Source organism: Scardinius erythrophthalmus (assembly GCF_964197995.2).
Source record: "Scardinius erythrophthalmus genome assembly, chromosome: 3".
Taxonomy (NCBI): domain Eukaryota; kingdom Metazoa; phylum Chordata; class Actinopteri; order Cypriniformes; family Leuciscidae; genus Scardinius; species Scardinius erythrophthalmus.
This window is the reverse complement of record NC_138223.1, coordinates 52,175,348-52,195,039: the sequence shown is the minus strand read 5'-3', so window position 1 is coordinate 52,195,039 and position 19,692 is coordinate 52,175,348. Positions and strand designations below refer to the sequence as shown.

Sequence of the window (19,692 nt, the reverse complement as noted above, 5' to 3'; positions counted from 1 at the left end):
CTCGATAATCGATTACTCTGGACTTCGACTGAAAACAGGATGTAAATACAGGTATGTGCGCTGGCTGAATTTCTCTGTATTGACAGCACTCCAAATGTACAAAAAAAAATAGCTTTCTCTCAATGTTAAAATTGACCGGAGTTCTCCTTTAAGGAGACATCTAAAATGCTGGGGATCGTCCAGGATTAGGAACAACTGTGTGATTCTGTATTATTGTTCTTGTAGTGACATCACTGATAATGGCTCCTCCTCTTCCTCTGGTGTTTCTGCTCATGATTCACGGTGAGTCGCTCCTGATGGAGAATATTTTAATGTTTTTTTTTTTAAATTATGAGTCCGGCAGCACCCTATTAAAACCCCTAACACAAACAAATTTTTGTGAAAAAAATCATCAAAATGAAGTAATAAATAAAGGCAGTCAGAGATAAAATAAAAAGAATAATAACTTCAGATAAATGTTTAAAATTATTCTCACTGAAATTAATTTACAATATAAATATGTGCATCAATAATGATTCATGTTTTTGCAATATCAGAATTATATCAGAACAAAAAGAATAAGAAGGTAATGAACACGAGGGGTCAATAATTATGAAACAATAATTTTTGTGTGAACTATCCCTTTAATGTGTGTTTCAGGAGTTTTCAGTGATGATGATTGGAGTGTGAGTTACAGTCCTTCACACATCTGTGCACTAAAGGACTCAACAGTGATAATGAGATGCACTTACGAAACTGATTATTATAAAATCAAGAAAGTGTTCTGGACCAAAACACTGGTAAAAGATAATGAAGAGCCTCCAGATCTGTCTGAGGACCCTGAATACAGTCAGAGGCTTCAGTATCTGGGAGATAAACGGAAGAACTGCACCGTCAGACTGAGTCATGTGACACTGAAGGATTCACACATGTACTATTTCAGATTCATCACTGATAAACCTGGTGGAAAAAGGATTGGTAGACCAGGAGTGACTCTTAATGTCACAGGTGAGTTTGATGAGGTTTATCTCTTCTTCTGTGCATTATGTTGAATAATAATCAGTGTATGACAGCAGCACTAGATATAATGTGTGTGTTGTGTTCAGATCTTCAGGTGGAGTCTCCTGAGAGAGTGACAGAGGGAGATTCAGTCACTCTGAGATGTAAAAGCAGCTGCGCTCTGACTGACAGAGCAACATTCATCTGGTACAGAAACTCACAGCCATTAACTGAGAGAAGAGACAGAAACAATGAACTCCTGCTGCAGTCAGTCAGAAGAGAGGATTCAGGCAGATATAGCTGTGCTGTAGACGGACACACTCACATCTCTCCTGATGTTCAGCTCAATGTCACGTGTGAGTATGTTCTTTAAAGTTTTCTTTCCAAAGCCAGTAGAGTTCACTCGTCCCTCCTTTTCTTTAAAAATTATAGTAATTGGGGCTAATATTTAAAAAAAATAAATGCTCACTATTTCAATAGTACAGTCACAAAACATGAACAATATATGTGATTTTAACATTTTATGTTTATGTTTATATTCAATTTTACTGCCTTGTCATGACAACGCCAAACCATGAACACAACACACTATGGTTTAATAATGGTTTAAACACCTTAAAAGCTCAAATAATGCACATATTTGAACACAATACTGATTGTAAATGCTTTTATGAAATACACAATTATGCCTTTAAATCCTCCAAAATTAGCCCCTTTCACTTCTATAGTAAGTACCTCAACATTTTTTTTTTTAAAGCTACACTGTGTAAGATTTTCTCCCATCTAGCGGTGAAAATATATATGACTACCAACTGAATATTACTTTCTAGCCCCTCCTATTCCTGAGGGCTTTTTAACTCCTACGGTGGCCGTATTATTTACAAGGTTACCAATCCTTTTTCATCATTGATGTCGTTCTAGCGTTATCCACAACCATGCTATAGTTAGCCAATCAACTATAAAACTGAGTGTAAAAGCGTGAAAGGCGAAGCTTGAATTTCCAGGTATGTCCCTCTTTGGCTAATGTATTTTCAAGATGGAGGCGCAACATGGCTGTCGCCATTCGAGCGACTCGCTCATATTTTTATTTTTTATTTAACCTTTATTTAACCAGGAAGTCCCTTGAGATAGAATCTCTTTTTCGAGGGAGACCTGGCCAAGACGGCACACCAGTTACAATTTAAATACAAATACAACATAGTCAAAACAACCAAACAAGCATCACATAAAAAGGAACAGGTCACATATGGCAGTTACATTTTTGAGTTATATGGCATTTTAACATGGTCTTGAATTCATTTAATGGGACTAAATCATTTAGATGTAGCAAGTTTTGCAGATTATTCCAAGACCATGGCGCAAAGTAAGAGAAGGCTTTCCTCCCCAGCTCAGTAAAAACCCTTGGAACCTGGTAAGAGAGCCACCTGGTGGAACGGAGATGAAAACTGCTGGAATTCTTCTTAAGAAGATTACATAAATATGTCGGCAATTTACCTAACATGGCCTTGTATAGAAAAATATGCAAATGAAGTTGTCTACGTAGACTTAGTGATGGCCAACCAATCAGTTCATACAACGTACAATGATGAGTACGGGAACCAGAGTTAGTTATAAAGCGCAGAGCACTGTGATACACAGAATCTAAAAAGTGGAGAGTACTAGAGGCAGCATGCATGTAGACAACATCACCATAGTCCAAAACACTCAAAAAAGTAGCCTGCACAAGTTTTTTTCTATCTAACAGGTTAAAGCAAGCCTTATTCCTAAAAAAAAACCCCAGTCTTACTTTCAGTTTTTTTACAAGCTTTTCAACATGAACTTTAAAAGAAAGTTTGTTGTCCAGCCAAAAACCTAAATACTTGTATGATGTAACATTTTCAATTAAGTCCCCATTTAGTGTGTTAATAGTTATATTATCTGGGGATTGGGAACGTGCCCTTGAAAACGTCATAAATTTGGTTTTCTTAGTATTTAGCACTAACTTAAGGCCATGTAGTGAGACTTGGAGCTGTTTAAAGGCTAATTGAAGGTAATTTATGGCTTGGCTCAATGAAGGGGCGACTGAATATATCACAGTATCATCTGCGTAAAGGTGCAGTTTAGCAGTTTGCACATCCTTTCCAATATTATTTATAAATATAGAGAATAAAATAGGGGCTAAGATCGAACCTTGAGGAACACCCTTGGAAATCTCTAAAAAGTCTGATTTAAGACCATCTATAGAAACACATTGCGTTCGTTCTATAAGATAATTTTTGAACCAATTAATAGCTGTGTTTCCTATTCCAATATTACGTAATCTATTTAGCAATAACTCATGGTCAACAGAGTCAAATGCCTTGGACAGATCCACAAATAAGGCAGCGCAATGTTGCTTTTTGTCATATGTATTCTGAATGGCAGATTCTACGCTTACGAGGATACTTGATTAGTTGGTGGAAGTAAATACACATTAATGAGCACATATAATTTTGAAAGAACAAAGTGTTTTTGCTAAGAATCAACTTTAAAAAATAAACAGTGTAGCTTTAAAGAAAACAAAACAAAAAATATAATACTTTTTGTTGTGCAATCAGTATAATGCAACAAATGTTTAAAAAAAAAACAAAAAAAAACTGTTGCATAATACAGTCAGAGCTGGGTAGTAACTAATTACATGTATTTATACCAAGCATATCTTATTCAAATTAATGTGATAAACAAGGCAATGTGTGTAATGTAACAGATTACTGTTAGGGTTATGTTTAGTTTAGTTTTTTTTTTTGTTTTTTTTCTGATCCTGTTTATATGAGTTCCCTGTAATTGTTAGTTTTCATAGTTGTTAATTAGTCAAACACATGTTCTCTGTTCTGTTGATTATCCTCCCTTGTGTATATTTAATCCTTCAATTCATTCAGTTCTTTTTCTGGTATTGTCTGTGTTGTAATGTAGATGTGTTCTCCTGAGTTTCTCCCTGCCTATTATATATATTAGGACTGGAGCCTATCCCAGTTTCTTAGGCCAGAGGCAGGGGAAAGCTCCCTGCATGGCCAGCCCACACACACACACACACACACACACACACACAGGCAATTTTTGACTGTCCAATGTACCTAACCTGCATGTCTTTGGACTGTGTGTGACCCCTCCTCCCGGGTTCTACTCACCCCGCTCTGTGCAGACCTCGAACCCTAGTCTCCGGCGTGAGAGTCAGGCACTGTAAAGACTGCAGCTTCTAGCGTCTGCCGTAGAACGCCTATTGAGATCAGAGGAGTGAGGTTTACTCGCACACAGCAAAAACTCCAGCGTTAAATTAACACTCCTGGGAGTGTATATGAGTTCACACTCAAGAGTGTAAAATGTTAAAATATGAGTGTTAAATTAACACTCAAGAGTGTTAAAGTTAATGAGATAATTAAGTGATTAATTAAGTGATGATTGAGCATTATTGAAGACACCTGATGTTAACAAGCAGAATGACTGAAGGAGAAAATCTCAAATTGTAAGCCACCGTTATGGTGATCAGTGTTTGCTTTAGTTGGGCTCTTGACCCATATATGCTTACTTTAAATTTTACTTGTCTGCTGTTATTGATTTATAACAGTCAGATGAACAAAGAAAAAACGTGATCTGATGGTGTTGGTTATATTATGACAATCATCATTTGAACTCGATCACTTAACTCATTAAGATCCTTATTTCTGACTTCGATTTGGTTACAGCATAACTGTGAATCTGCATAAATATCCAGAATTTTAGAAATAATATAAAGGATTTCGTAAAAGTTGTTTTGTAAAAAAAGCAATAAAAAAAAAAACTTTTTTTTAGGCACACACAGATGTCAAGATTCAGTCTATGCATCTTAACAATGGTGACGAGCAGAATATTCAATTAGGAAAAAGTAACTTACATAGACAATTCAGATCATAATTTATTCATACCGCAATGCATGATGGGAGCCATTAATGAGTTGTGATTGGTGGCAGCCACTTGTAGCAACAATGGGTTGTACATTAATATTAATATTAGCTCAAATGATCTATAGGGAATTTTAATAATTAATCATGAATATGATTAATATTTTGTATGTTACAGTTAAATTAATTTATCGCAGCTGAACTAGATTGATATATGAATGATTACCATAACGGGTTATGGTTCGTCATTAATACATCAAATAGTCTTATTTCAGCTCGAAGTTATGGGATAACTTTAATGGAATTAATTTAGTTATCAGACAATCTGTTTGTCCAGCAAACATTGAATTGAACGTAAGATTAACTTAATTCTCAAGGAAAATTATCCTTCTTACAAACACGAGAAAGAGTATCTTTTCCAGGCCTTGAAAAGACAACTTTCTATGTTTGTAAAATTAGCTTACTTAAATCGTAGGCTACCAAGATAAAGCATATAGCTAAGATCGAACATTTCAGGGACTAAGTAACATGGGCAATTAAAACAGAGTCAGTCAAGGACATATGGAATTTAATAATTAGACTAATACTACATTGAACTAAGGAATACAAGTTCTACAATTTACACGAGTAAATATGTATGTACAGGACACGTAAACAAAATACAAGACTAAACGGATAACAGATGAGAGAGGGAGAAGAAGGGAGAAAGTGAAACTAAAGTTCAGGATGAGAGAGATCACCGAGATGACCTCAGCATGGCAAAATCACAGACAGTAACCCGTAAGAGACAACAAGGAAATCACATTGTAAGTTCAATTCAATAATCGATACTTGCATGGCACATGGTTCTCTGTGTATGAGGGAGGAAGGCAGGGTTCTGCGTGTCTTTAAAAGCAGCGCGAGTCGTCTGAGGGGAGGTGTGCGCGTGCTGTCTTCCGGCGCGCGTGCGAGCGCGGGAGCTTCAAAGAGTCTTTCTTTGAGGTGAAGTTGCCGGGAATGATTCAGGCTAAGTTCATTCAGCTCGTGAATGAGCAGAGGCGAATAGGAAAACGAAAGAAATAAAAGAGAATAAAAGAGAAGCAGGCCGAAGCCGGTCCGGGCTTGGGTTTTGGAGGAGGAAGAAGAGCGTAGGAATGAGAGGGAGAAGAAGGAGGGTTTGGACTTTTTATCAGTGTCCTGTGTACGCCTCCTTCTTCGTGGATGACGAATCAGTTTAGGGCATTCCGAGCAGGAAGATCGTCTGGGTGTGTTAATGCTTCCCGACCCTCGTGTGGAATCACGAGGGGGCAAAATATGATATTATGCTCAGGGAAATAAAACGCATGGAACCATAACATTTATCACAGTCTCTTATCAAAATCTCCTTCGTTCTGCACAGAGGATCAAAACAATACTAAGAACGACTATTGACAAAGATAGCAACATAGAGATACATTATTTTGTTGACACAAAGGCACTTTAAGATTACATTACTGTAATTCAAAAACACAACTACTCTAATATCATTCTGGGGAACATTCAAATCACCCAGAACACTCTTTATACAGTTGTAATAGTTGGTAAAATTAGATTTTACTATTGGAAGTCCATATATGGTAATGTGCGTGTCTGCCTGTATTTGTGAGTTTTGGGATGTGTGTGCGTTGGAATGTTGCGCCCCCCGTTATCAATGAGATCGGGTTACAGGATGCGATTCTACTGGGAGAACATTCTTCAGAGACAAATACATTTCAGAGCCAACACTCGAAGATCATAACTATACGATCACCACAACATTAATCACACATACATACAGGAAGTTCAGATACAAGTCTGAGTTACATACATTAAAAGGATATTAAGTTAAACACAACAGATGTTTGTGTGTGTGTGTGTGTGTGTGTGTGTGTGTGTATGTATGTGTGTGTGTGTGTCCCACAGAAAGTTTTGTTATCTCTCTGTGGTCCAGAGAGGGGAAGGGGGTTTGGAATGTAGAACTTTGCAAAGTAAAGAGAATGTATTGACTTTTTATTAGTCTCCAAGGTGCAATTTAGGTCGTAAAAGTCAATTTGTTCCAGTCTTTATGGAGCCTGGCGTATGATTTGTAATTTCGAAGTCAGGAGGTTACAAGCTCTGATAAGCTTAGCAAAGAACGTTTTGGGCAGGAATGTGCTTAGAAAACACAGAGAGTCAGAATTTGTTAATTCAGAATCAAACGAACGAATGATTCAAATAGCCCAGTCGCTACACACTGCAACATGCTTTATTATCGTCACCATTGTTGAGATTCACAGGCTGATTATTGATGTCTGTGTTTCTAAATAAATTCATTTCAAAGTATTTTGATCAGAACAATGTTTATTAAATATTTTTGATTATATGAAATATACTGAAAATCATATGCTGTAGAATCACAGAGCTGATGTAATTAACTAGTTAAACCAAACTATCTCAATAAGTTTAGTTAGTTTAATTAGTTTTTCAGACCACAACATGATTATGTCAAAACATAACCAACACCATCAGATCACGTTTTTTCTTTGTTCATCTGACTGTTATAAATCAATAACAGCAGACAAGCAAAATATAAAGTAAACATAAAAGGGTCAAGAGCCCAACTAAAGCAAACAATGATCGCCATAACGGTGGCTTACAATTTGAGATTTTCTCCTTCAGTCATTCTGCTTGTTAACATCAGGTGTCTTCAATAATGCTCAATCATCACTAAATTAATCTCTTAATTATCTTATTAACTTTAACACTCTTGAGTGTTAATTTAACACTCATATTTTAACCCTTTACACTTTTGAGTGTGGACTCAAAATACACTCCCAGGAGTGTTAATTTAACACTGGAGTTTTTGCTGTGCACAGTGACTAGCTGGCCTCCGTTACATGTGGTGTGGGGGAAACCGTAATACCCCAGAAGAAACCCACGCTGACACGGGAGAACATGCAAACTGAAAGGACTCCTGCTGTTAGGCAACAGAGCTGACCAATGAGTCCCTGTGCCACCCGGATTCATGGATAAGGACTGTTTATTTCTCTGAATCTCCTGCGTCGTGCGCTTACTTGTGATGAACGCCATCCTCGGTACCATCCTCTGCAGACTTCCACAGTTGGTTAAACCGGCTCATTTGGGTCTTTTTGAGTAGGACATGTTACTTTGGCTCGTGTGTTTTGCATCATTAACCTGGAACTAAAGTTCGATTCAGTTAGATTAATGAACCGGCTCGACCGGTTACTTCCTACCGGCTCAAAAGAACAATTCGTTCAAGAACCGAACATCACTAGTGCTTTCTACAGCCACACCTAACAATTATGTTACTAACTACAATTTTTGTCATGTAATTTGGAATCAGTAACCAACTGTAGTTTGTAAGTAATTTATCCAGCACTGATTTACTGAAAAAAGAAACCGTGTGTGTGTTTTTTTTTTTTCACTTGGGGTGGGGGTGGGGGGTTGTGGATATTTCTTGATAAGTGACATGACCTTTTGACTCAAGGATCCATGGATTCATGTTGTTTATGCTAAATTCTGCCCCTACTATTGAGAGATTGTAGATCCTCCAGTGAATCCTATGATCTTCATCAGTCCAGCTCGTGTAATAGTGGAGGGAGATTCAGTGACTCTGAACTGCATCAGTGACTCAAACCCTCCTGCAGAAATCAGCTGGTTTAAAGGAGGAACGATTGTAGGATCTGGAAGAATCTTCAGCATCTCAAAGATCAGCTCTGATGACAGTGGAGAATACAAGTGCAAGTCCATCAATGAACATGGAGAGAAATACTCTGATACTGTGACTTTAAACGTCATGTGTGAGTTAATGATAAAACTTAAGATGCAAATTTTCTGTTTTGATAAATTCAGTCCATATTAATGATTTAAAACATTTTTAATTAAATTTAATAATAATAATAATAATAATAATAATAATAATAATAATAATTGTTAATAGATCCTCCCAGGAGCGTCTCAGTGTCCATCAGTCCATCTGGTGTAATAGTGGAGGAAGATTCAGTGACTCTGAACTGCATCAGTGACTCAAACCCTCCTGCAGTAATCTACTGGTTTAAAGGAGGAACAATTGTAGGATCTAGAAGAATCTTTAGCATCTCAAAGATCAGCTCTGATGACAGTGGAGAATACAAGTGCAAGTCCATCAATAAATATGGAGAGAAATACTCCGCTGTGACTTTAAACGTCATGTGTGAGTTTATGATAAAACATAAGATGCAAATTTTCTGTTTTGATAAATTCAGTTCATATTAGCAATTTTAAAAATGTGTAATACGATTGAAAAAAAATAATCTGATAATTGTTATTAGACTCTCCCAGGAACGTCTCAGTGTTGATGAGTGGATCTGGTGTAATAGTGGAGGGAGATTCAGTGACTCTGAACTGCATCAGTGACTCAAACCCTCCTGCTCTGAACTTCAGCTGGTTTAAGGAGAATGAAACCTCAGCTGTTGGATCTGGACAGAGTTTCAGTGCACTACAGAGTGGACGCTTCTACTGTCAGGCTCACAATCAACATGGATCTCAGAGATCAGACGCTGTAACTGTCACAGGTGAAGCTTTTATTAACACACTTCATTCTTAGTTTTTCGATTTAATTATGATATTCTCCTTCTTTCAGTTCGTCGTGGTGCTGGTTGGCTCGTCTGGTTGGGGATCCCAGTGGGATGTGTCGGAATATTCATCATCATCATCATCATCATCGTATTGTATAAAATGTAAATATAAAATGATCAACAAAGAGTAATATAATTTGCTTTTAATTAATGCAGAAGTGCATTTGATTATTAAATGAAACAATGAAATGGCTCGTTTCCATTTGTTTTTTAACAGTCAGAAGAAAAGGATAAACTGCAGATCTGCAATACACGAGTATGAGGTAAGATGGCAAATAACCACAGAATCATAGGCTACCAATAAATCAATTAGAGCTTCTTTATACACGCAGAACATATATTACCACAATTTTACAGGATTGTATGTGAGAACACACACTGTGTAGTGATTACACTTTTGATTGTCATGCAAAATCTCTTGTTTTGTGGTGACAGTCCTTCTCTCTGTTTCCCTGCAGAACGATGATTGCAGTGCAAATACATATACAGGTCTTGACCTCAAGTCCAGATCATCTGACCTCTACAACACACTCACAGTAAGAGAAATGTCAAAAACTACACATGCAAAAGAGTTTGTGCATTCAAACGTCAAATAATCAATAATCAATGTGTTTTTCCCATAGACTGTCCATCCCAGACCTGCTGTTCACCCTTCGGGCTCTTCTGGATATGAGAATCTGTCCGTAAGTGTGAGATCCTCATCTTCTCAATATCATCAATAAAGTAAGAAAATGTCCTCAGTAGTCAATCAACTAGTCAATAGATACTAAACAGTCTTTTCTTTCTGTTACGAGTTGGATTATACGAGTCGATTCACTGACAGAAATATATATATATTTTTTCTGAGATTATTTGTACCATTTGTAGTGTTGATTTATGTAAATGTGTGTCTTATTTCTGTTGTAGCCACAGCAAGACGCCACAGTAAGATGAAGCACAAGCTAAACTTTACTCAGCTTTTGTCCCATCACTGGACACATCCACATCACAACTACTATACTGGCTTCGTACCCAGCAAGCTAAACACATCCACTCAATAAACAGTCTTGACACCGGAGTCGTAGTTCAGATTTGCTGAATAAATGTGTAAAACTGTAAAACAATATAAAAACAAAATTAATACATAAATAAACTGTCACAAATGACGAGTCCAACAATGTACAACTGGAGAAAATAATACAGAATGTTCACACAATATAACAAAGAACTATGAAAACGATTACTTTTATATGCACTCCCTCATAAACATACAAAATGCCAAAATCAAGAATAATTAAACTCCACTTACAGGCAGTGCCTTGTTTAAGTGTTGTTGTTGTTGCTATAGACTGAGGCAAATTCAACATGCGCTTGTTCTTCTGAACCCAACCTCCGAAACTGAATAAAACCAATCAGGGCAGAATATAAAAAGACCAGCAGGGGGAACAAAAACGCTAAAGTCTTCTTTAAAGGTGAACTAAGTAACTTTTTTACCTTAACCGAACAGCTCAACAGGAACAGGAACAGGAGTCATTGGAATAGTTATATGACTTTTTTCGGGTTGAATGGTGGTCGTCGCGCATCCCCCAAGCGCCTGTGAGCTGAAAAACCACACTTGCAAAAACCACACTTGGCCTCAGCGTCAGGAAGTATCGCGTGATATCAGGTCTCGCCATGTAACGAATTGCTTTACGGCACAGCACACATACACAATAGGGATAGCTCACAGATGAAGTTATTAGAGGCCAGACAGACTCACGGAGGCGATTGGCATCTCACAATTTGCACTTTATTCCCCAATCTAACTCGTGTAACTGTCTATCACCCGTTCTACCGTCCACAGCTTTACTTGATAAACAAAAGTAGGATAAGAACGAGCATCAAACTGAAATAACCCGCATACGGGTGTTCGAGGTGCACATACAACACAGACTGCCGATGACAGTTCAACAGGGCGCGTGCAGCTCTTAAAGGGGACACACCTTATTTCCACTCATTACAGCTTCCATCCGACTGAACAGGGACCGGTATGGAGGGCGGAAGGGATCAGGCCGTGAGTGCAGAGACGGCTCTGCACGAGGGGTATTTACGACAGTAACATTAAATACAAGTACTCCACAGCGACTCTAGGGGTCACTGTTTGACAAAAACGGAAAGCTGCATAGTGTGCCTTTAAACGCATCTTCAGAGTTTCCATTCTGCAGAAAGCAATGGATTATATTTGTGTGACAGTCAATGTGTAATTAATAAATGAGTTTAGAATTGTTTCTGTAATATTTTATACATTTTATCTGTGTATTAAAGAGTGCATGTGACAGATTTATTCCTTTTCAAATAAAACATTAAATGATAAAAAGGTACGAAGACTCAACATTCTGTTTCATATCTGTGTTTTAAAGTGCGTATTAAACTGGCCAAGGCACGTGATTTCAGAAAACGAGGCTTTGTTAGGTCATACAATGTGAAACGAAACGAAATGAAACGAAATTTGAAATTCTGATAATTTGATGCTAAAACAGTGGTTCTCAAACTCTTTTGATCATACACCCTTTAAACCTTTAACAAAATCTGGCACCCCCACCTCAAATTACTGTACCAAATAAATTCACAAAAAATTAAGAAAATTGAAAGATTTGTAACTGAAAAACCTGCAACGAGAAACACCTGCAATAGTTTCGATATCCCCTATCCTGACTGATAATGCTGTGGGTTTTGTCAGAAATGTGTAAGATGTTGACATGTCTAAGTTATAAATGAGATATAAAACCAAAAAGAGAAGTTAAAGGGTTAGTTCACCCAAAAATGAAAATTTTGTCAGTAATTACTCACCCTCATGTTGTTCCAACCCTTAAGATTGAGCCACTGTAGTCACTTGGACTATATTAACGATCTCTTTAATAACTTTTCTGGGCCAGCAAGTTTCAATCCCTTAGAAGCCTATGGAGGAGTGATCCAGCACTCATATTTCATCAAAAATATCTTAATTTGTGTTCTGAAGATGAACAAAGGTCTTACGGGGTTGGAACAACATGAGGGTGAGTAATTACTGACAGAATTTTCATTTTTGGGTGAACTAACCATTTAATTATTCAAATAAAACATAATACTGCATTAGTATGGACTGTATGGAAACTATAAGCTATAAAACTAATATATTCATAAAATATCACACTTGCACATTAAGTTCTGTCAGGTCCATTGAGTCAAGAACACACATGACAATAAAAATGATTTAGGAAATTTTTATTGAATAAATTGCAATTCAATTTTGCGGTATGGCTCTGTTCAGGGAGTAGCAGCATTAGGGAATGCTCACACAGTTTAGGACTGGGAGAGCTGAACTATTCCCCCTATGAACAGAGCAGCAACGATGACAGAAAAGGAAATGCCACGTTATACACGACAAGGAGGAGCTGGGGAGGTGGCGGGCAGCAAAGAAGCTAGCATCAGCAGTTAGGAGCGAACTGAATCTGTTTAAAGAGGGCGCCCTGTTTTTATTGTAGCCATTAGCAGCGAGGGGAGTTGAACAGCTGATGCAAAACAGCTGATGCATCTCAGCTGATGAGACCGTGTTGTTGGCCAATAGCGTTAGCAGCGTCTTGACTACCTGGCCTGCCAGAACTGACGCTTACGCTCAATTTCTGCACATTCTGCAAATATTCAGCAGTGTATTTAAGGATATTGTGCTCTTTTATTTCATTGTATTGAATTATTTAGCTTGTTTCGGGTCTTTCCTTTGCAAATTTACATGTGCGATGAGTTTTCACTGTAGCGGCCACCTTGGATTTATTGATCAAGATGCAGAGAGTTTCAAACGGGTGTCGAATTATTTCTTCCTCTCAATAGGCCTATTTCACAAAAATGGCCACCGCGACCGGAAGTAGGGTAAACTCTTTTCCGGTGAAAGCGCTAGCAGTAGCTTTTTATGTATGCACTCATTGAAGAAACAACCCTATTTATAATTGCACAGCTTTTCTTGTAACGAAATGTTGAAAAAGCGCTGGATTTGGGCTATACCGAGAGGGGCACTTTTTTGTGTGTTAAGCACTTCACGGAGGATGAAGTCCGCGTAACTTACGAGTCTACGAGAGTCCGGTCGTAGATATCATCTTACACCGCAGGCCGTGCTTTGCAGGTTTTCATGGAACAACTAGAGAGAAGTTAAATCACGCCAGACACAGACGGCAAAAAGACGTGTCTGTGGTGTGAAGTAGTAAGCAGGTGTTGAAAATGGAGTGTTGATGCCGGTTCGGGAGTGATGCCCTGACTAAACATGTTGCACTTGATTGTTATCTGATTTGCACGTCATGCACTTATATTTATTATTATTAACTGTTGGCAAATTAAAATTGTTTGTAGAAGTTGTTTTCTGTAACTTTCTTAAAAATGAGTGAACACAGGGCAGTTTTTCCGTGAGAGGGACTGGAAAACCCGGAGGATCGGGAGCGGAGTGATAACAGAACGCTTAGAGTGGAAAGAAGAACATGCTTTTGCTCCACTCCAGGCTTTGATCACATCCCCCTAAGCAGGGTGAATAGCCTACACCTCGTCTTTCCCATTCAAACTAAAATTAAGACATTTATTACACTATTTGAGAAATGTAAGCATATTTGCAGCATTAAAATTATGAACAGTGCATTTAAGATATAAGGACAGGGGGAACCCTGATATTGACGGAAATCCGTCGTATACTCTCATAGCGACTGAGAACTTTAATCCCTGTATATTATGAAGCGTATTACTGAATATAAGATTACATACATTATGATATATTAGTAAATATATGTCTCACATTTTTAAATATATGAAAATTCTTTATGTATTATTCAATATATTGTATTAATACAATATATTATTCTGTATATTTTCAAATATAGGCTACTGTTAAACCATTCAATATATTGATCATTCATATATACAGTAGGGAAATACATTTTCTTTTCATAAGGGGACCCGACAGTAAAATGTGATTTTGTAACATCATGATTTTTTAAAACATGTAATATCACTCACTTCATTCAGGTTTTTAGTCTAACCATTTTTTAATTATTTGCCTTAATTTCATTACTAGACCTAGGCCCTACTAGCAACATTAGGTCAAATTCACTGTAAAGATGTACAATTCTTAGTTTCATTCATGGTGGTAACATGAAAAATGAGCCATAATCTAGTCACTAGTGGAAGATTGCTACAATCTCCGGGACAAACTAACACTTAATAACATGAATTTTTAACAAAAGCCACTAGATTTCAAACATAGCCTACAATCAGTCATCATTTCAATTTATTTATTTATTTTGTTTAGCTATAGTAAGTGTGAGCTTAATACAATATAAAACAAGTGAACAATTATAGACAAGTTTGAAAACAAATGATTTACTGCTTTAGTAGTCTACACAATGAGTCTATACAGTTAGCATGGTATTCGCTCTTAACTTCTGGATCATGCTAGTTTTTCAAACTTGTGGGTCTGGGGTGATTTGTGCCAAAGGGCCTGGGTTAAGTTGTGCCAGATCCAGACCACCTAGACCTACATACTCACAGGGGATAATCTTGAAAAGTGAGGAGATGGGCATGCCTCATCATTGTTTGACTTAGGCCTGCCTGCTATTTGTTTAATTTAGCTAACACTGATTTCAGTTTTGAGTTTGCACTGTTATTAAAGAGAAGTTTTATTCCGTTTTTAAAGGAGAACTCCGGTCAATTTTAACATTGAGCTCATTTTTTTGTACATTTGGAGTGCTGTCAATACAGAGAACATCGACAAAAATCGGTGTTGCCTACACCGAGTTATCCTCTTTTTAAAATTTGCACCCTGTTGACTTCAATGGGGCAAGTACTAAACCTGCTTTTAGCCTCTTAACATCCTTGATGTGTCATTACAAGTGCACAGAAAATGTGAGTGATTCCTTCAGAGTGATCACGGGTGAATCTGACTGCAGTAGATGTGAAAGATATGAATAAAAATGATGTTATTTAAGCCAGCGCAAATACCTGTGTTTACATCCTGTTTTCGGTGGAAGTCCAAAGTAGTCGATTGCCGAGTTCACGCGCGTGATCATAGGTAACTAAACCTACGCGCGTGAACTCGGCAATCGATTACTCTGGACTTCAACCGAAAACAGGATGTAAACACAGGTATTTGTACACATCGGCTATTCTTACTTTTGTCAGATATATTAAAGGGATAGTTCACTTTGAAATTAAACTTTGGTATGTCTTACCTCAAGGGCATCCAAGATGTAGGTGTCTTTTTTTCCGCAGTAGTTTTATTTTTGATATTTTTAGGTCAAACGGTTCTTGTCTGTCAGTCATTTAATGCAGGTCTATGGTCACTGTCTCAAAGAGCATGCACAAAGAAGTCCAAATTAAAACAATTCCCATCGTCCAAATTAAACAATTCCCCATCATAAGTACACATTGATGGCCTAAGACACGAAACGAGCGGTTTGTGTGAGAAAACAAACAGTATTTATATCGTTTTTAGCTCTTATACACAGCCACGTCCAAGTGATCTGAGGGCGCGCACATCCTGGTGTGTGACGTGTACGCAGACTGGTGCATTACATTTTAACATTTTAAATAACCAATATGAAATATGTTTTTTTAAACCTTTATGACAAATAAAATATCACATATATATTGTTTTTATATTGATGACGTGCAATTAACCCATAAACAAATGACATAATGACATTCTCTTTTCCTTAAACAAAATCTCTTCTGATAATAATACACACTCCACACATTTTTACTTCATACCTCAATCAAAGAGTTTCCGCCATCAGCTAGCATGCTCTCTCGCTCGACACACCCTCACAGTTCGGAACTCTTAGAAATAACATGTACGAACAATACAAAAATAATAAAGTAAATCATGTGTAAACTCTCTCTTTACAAGATTCAAATGGATGAACATGATAAATAACTAACGTGTTTACAAGTTTTTAGTGTTCTTCCGATGTCGCATGAGCACCACATTGTGAAGAGAGAGTAGCAGGAAGTTTAGCATCACAAAAACATCAGAAGAAGAAAAACGGTGCTTTTCAAAATAAAAGCAGAATAGACAAGGTGACACTGTAGAACTACTGTACAATGTCTTATTAACATATACATTTAATACATATACATATACATATATAACACAATACTGTGTAGGAGAATATTAATGTAGTTTATCAGACATTTACATGTTTAGCTAGCAAAACTTGTCAGTGCAATAATAAATCTGGCACGACAGGGTTTCCACGATGAGAGTCTGCTTGGCTTCGATGAAGATATCGTAGATCTTTTGCCAGTGCCACTTATTGTCGGTCTAGAAGGAAAGTTAGGTTGTTGCTGTTTGCCTGCCATTCTCGCTCTGTCTGCACAGCGTACTAGACAGGTTAAACCCAGCCTGATCTGCAAGTGATTTGATTTCGCCCTGCAGCTCAGGCTGGAAACCTGTACATTTATCTCTGCTGCTTCCTTTACAAATTTGCAAGAACCAATCACAAACTGGCTTAATCCAATCCAATTCTAGAGCCGTTACAGCTCTGTCCAATTCCTTTTAACCTCTCGACGATGCTCAAGGGCTTCTTTTTAGCACACAAATCGCTCGAGTGGGTGTAAATACCACAAACTTTCATGTTTTTTTTTTTTTGCATGGTCTGATTGTTTGAAGGACTATCCAATTGCGTACAGAGTCATTTGAACTATGCCCGTTGAGTAGAAAATACATAGCAGACTCCCCAAACCAATGTTCAATTTTAAAAGATTAAAAGAACAGCGTACGTGAACGCGCTGATGACTTATGTGACTCATTATGCACAGCAAAATCCCCAGTGTTAAATTAACACTCCTCAGTGTTTATATGTGTCCACACTACAGGGTGTTAAAAATTAACACTGAAGCAGTGTTGAAGTTAATGAGATAATTAAGTTAACACTGAAGCAGTGTTGATGTTAATGAGATAATTAAGTGATTAATTAAGTGATGATTGGCCATTAGTGGTGACACCTGATGTTAATATGCAGAATCATTGACGGAAAGAGAAACACAAGAACTACTTACTTCGAGCCATTATTGCACTTCTTATTTTACCAGTTTGACTTTATTTCTGTCATACATCTACACATGGTCTTATTTAGATTCAACAGAAGTTTAGATGGTAATGTTTTATGGAATGTTTCGTTTCATGTCACCATTATGGTGGTCAGTGGTTGCTTTAGTTGGGCTCTTGACCCTTACCTTTTTAACATTAGTTTTCCTCTGTTTGCTACAACTCTGTGTTTATAAAGCATATGTGTTGTGGCAAGAGTAACTATGATTTGGACTGTGTTTCCTGAAAACATTGCAAGCCTAATTTGATCGTAAAGACCATTTGTTGCAGTTGGTCTGCGATCAAGTTAGGCTTAAGATGCTTTTAGAACTGCAGCCCTGGTTATGATTTGATGATGAAATTATTAGTGGCCTGATTCAATGCTGTCACTCAGCATTATAAACTGATTATCTAATTGAATTAAAAAAAAAAATTTGATTATAAAATGTAAGTCAAATGACAGAAATAAAGTCAAACTGGTAATAATACGTGCAACAATGTGTAATGACTGGAAGTCAGTAGTTCTTGTGTTTCTTTTTTTTTTTCTGTTATTGTTTTTTCTCTTTCCGTCAATGATTCTGCTTATTAACATCAGGTGTTCACCACTAATGGCCAATCATCACTTAATTAATCACTTAATTATAGCATTAACTTCAACACTGCTTCAGTGTTAACTTAATTATCTCATTAACTTCAACACTGCTTCAGTGTTAACTTAATTATCTCATTAACTTCAACACTCTGTAGTGTGGACACATATAAACACTGAGGAGTGTTAATTTAACACTGTGGATTTTGCTTTGTGTCTGTGTGAACAGCTCGTGCAGTGGTATGCAAACACACATTGACCGACAGGGAACATATGCGCTAGGACCGTTCGGACCGAACAATAACACATTTTATGGTCCTATACCTTCCACAGATGACATATATTTATTGACGCTTGACAGAGTGATCAGGATATGAGGAGACTTTCAACCAGCATAACAAAAAAAATGTTTCTGCAGAGAATCACCAACAGCACCTTTAAGTTGTATTTACTCAGAATATTAAATACATTTCAGCTTTATAGTTATTTGTCAAGTTGAACATTCATGTTCATTTAACCTTATTTGTTTTTTTGTTTCTCAGTTCAACCAAATAAATCATTCTTTCATTCAAATTGTTCTTTTATTTTAATAGTAAATACTTCATTTAAAATATTTCAGTCATGTTTCGGATGACAATTTTGAATTCCCATTTAAGTACATTTTTTACTGCAATTAAGAAGTTGCATTGGAAGACATGCAAACATTTAACTGCAATTCGAATCAATTAAATACCTTAAGGTAAAGAAATATCTTAATTTAAGATGCATTTGTTGTGGCAAAGAAAGCCAAGGTGGAGTGAGATAGGTGCTGTTGGTACTAACTGATAATGATATAACTGTCATAAAGTGGTCACATTAGTATTATTTATGCATACAAATGTTGTTATGTTGACTCTGTGATAATGCAGCATTAGCTCCAGCAGTGTTATGCAATATGATAATTTGAAGAATTTTAAAAATATGCCGAACAACCACAATCCACCACCTCCTGTCACTTCTCTCTTTTTTATTTTTGCAAATAAACTGAAGGCAAAAAGAACATCTCTCAAGAATGTCGAAAAATAACTCTCTATGGTCGAAGTGTCAACATCCAGTCTTACTCAATATATGTTTCAAAATTATTCAGAAAATGTTTCCAGGAAGAAACCGTGGCCAGTATGAACAGCCAGTTTTATTTTTATATGATTTATAAATATCTAAACATCTCTTCATATTAAACATCTCTTCAGTTTTAATATGTGAAAAAGCAAGCAAAACTGTAAATACGTTAATATCTGACAATATGTCAATAAATCTGAGATTTACTGATCAATTAAAGTGTTGGACCAAAGAATTATGACAAAAGTCATTAAACCCAAAATGCCTTAACAATAGGAAATGAGGATTCCTTTTGTTAAAGAATTTGGGGTTTAAAGACTTTTTAGATTAAAAAACATGCCATTGGATCATGATGAAAAGTTGTCTGAAGTTTCTCACACAAGGGCAGGACCCAAGAAGTTTGTGTCTAAAGTTGCTTGTGTGGGCAGGAGTCAAGAAAGAGGAAGAAACATTTTCTGT

At 36.9% G+C, this 19,692-nt stretch overlaps 1 protein-coding gene across 1 annotated transcript; it reads left to right on the top strand.

Annotated features, from left to right (window-relative positions):
• Positions 1–239: 239 nt before the first annotated feature.
• Positions 240–10,420, top strand: LOC308687956 (B-cell receptor CD22-like; the record flags this gene model as incomplete). The annotated part of the gene is made up of 10 exons (XM_081360775.1): positions 240–282; positions 640–987; positions 1,086–1,334; positions 8,417–8,671; positions 9,182–9,424; positions 9,493–9,589; positions 9,705–9,750; positions 9,946–10,023; positions 10,111–10,170; positions 10,394–10,420. 10 exons carry the CDS (start codon positions 240–242, stop codon positions 10,418–10,420), a joined length of 1,446 nt encoding a protein of 481 aa, XP_081216901.1.
• Between the last annotated feature and the right edge of the window lie 9,272 nt (positions 10,421–19,692).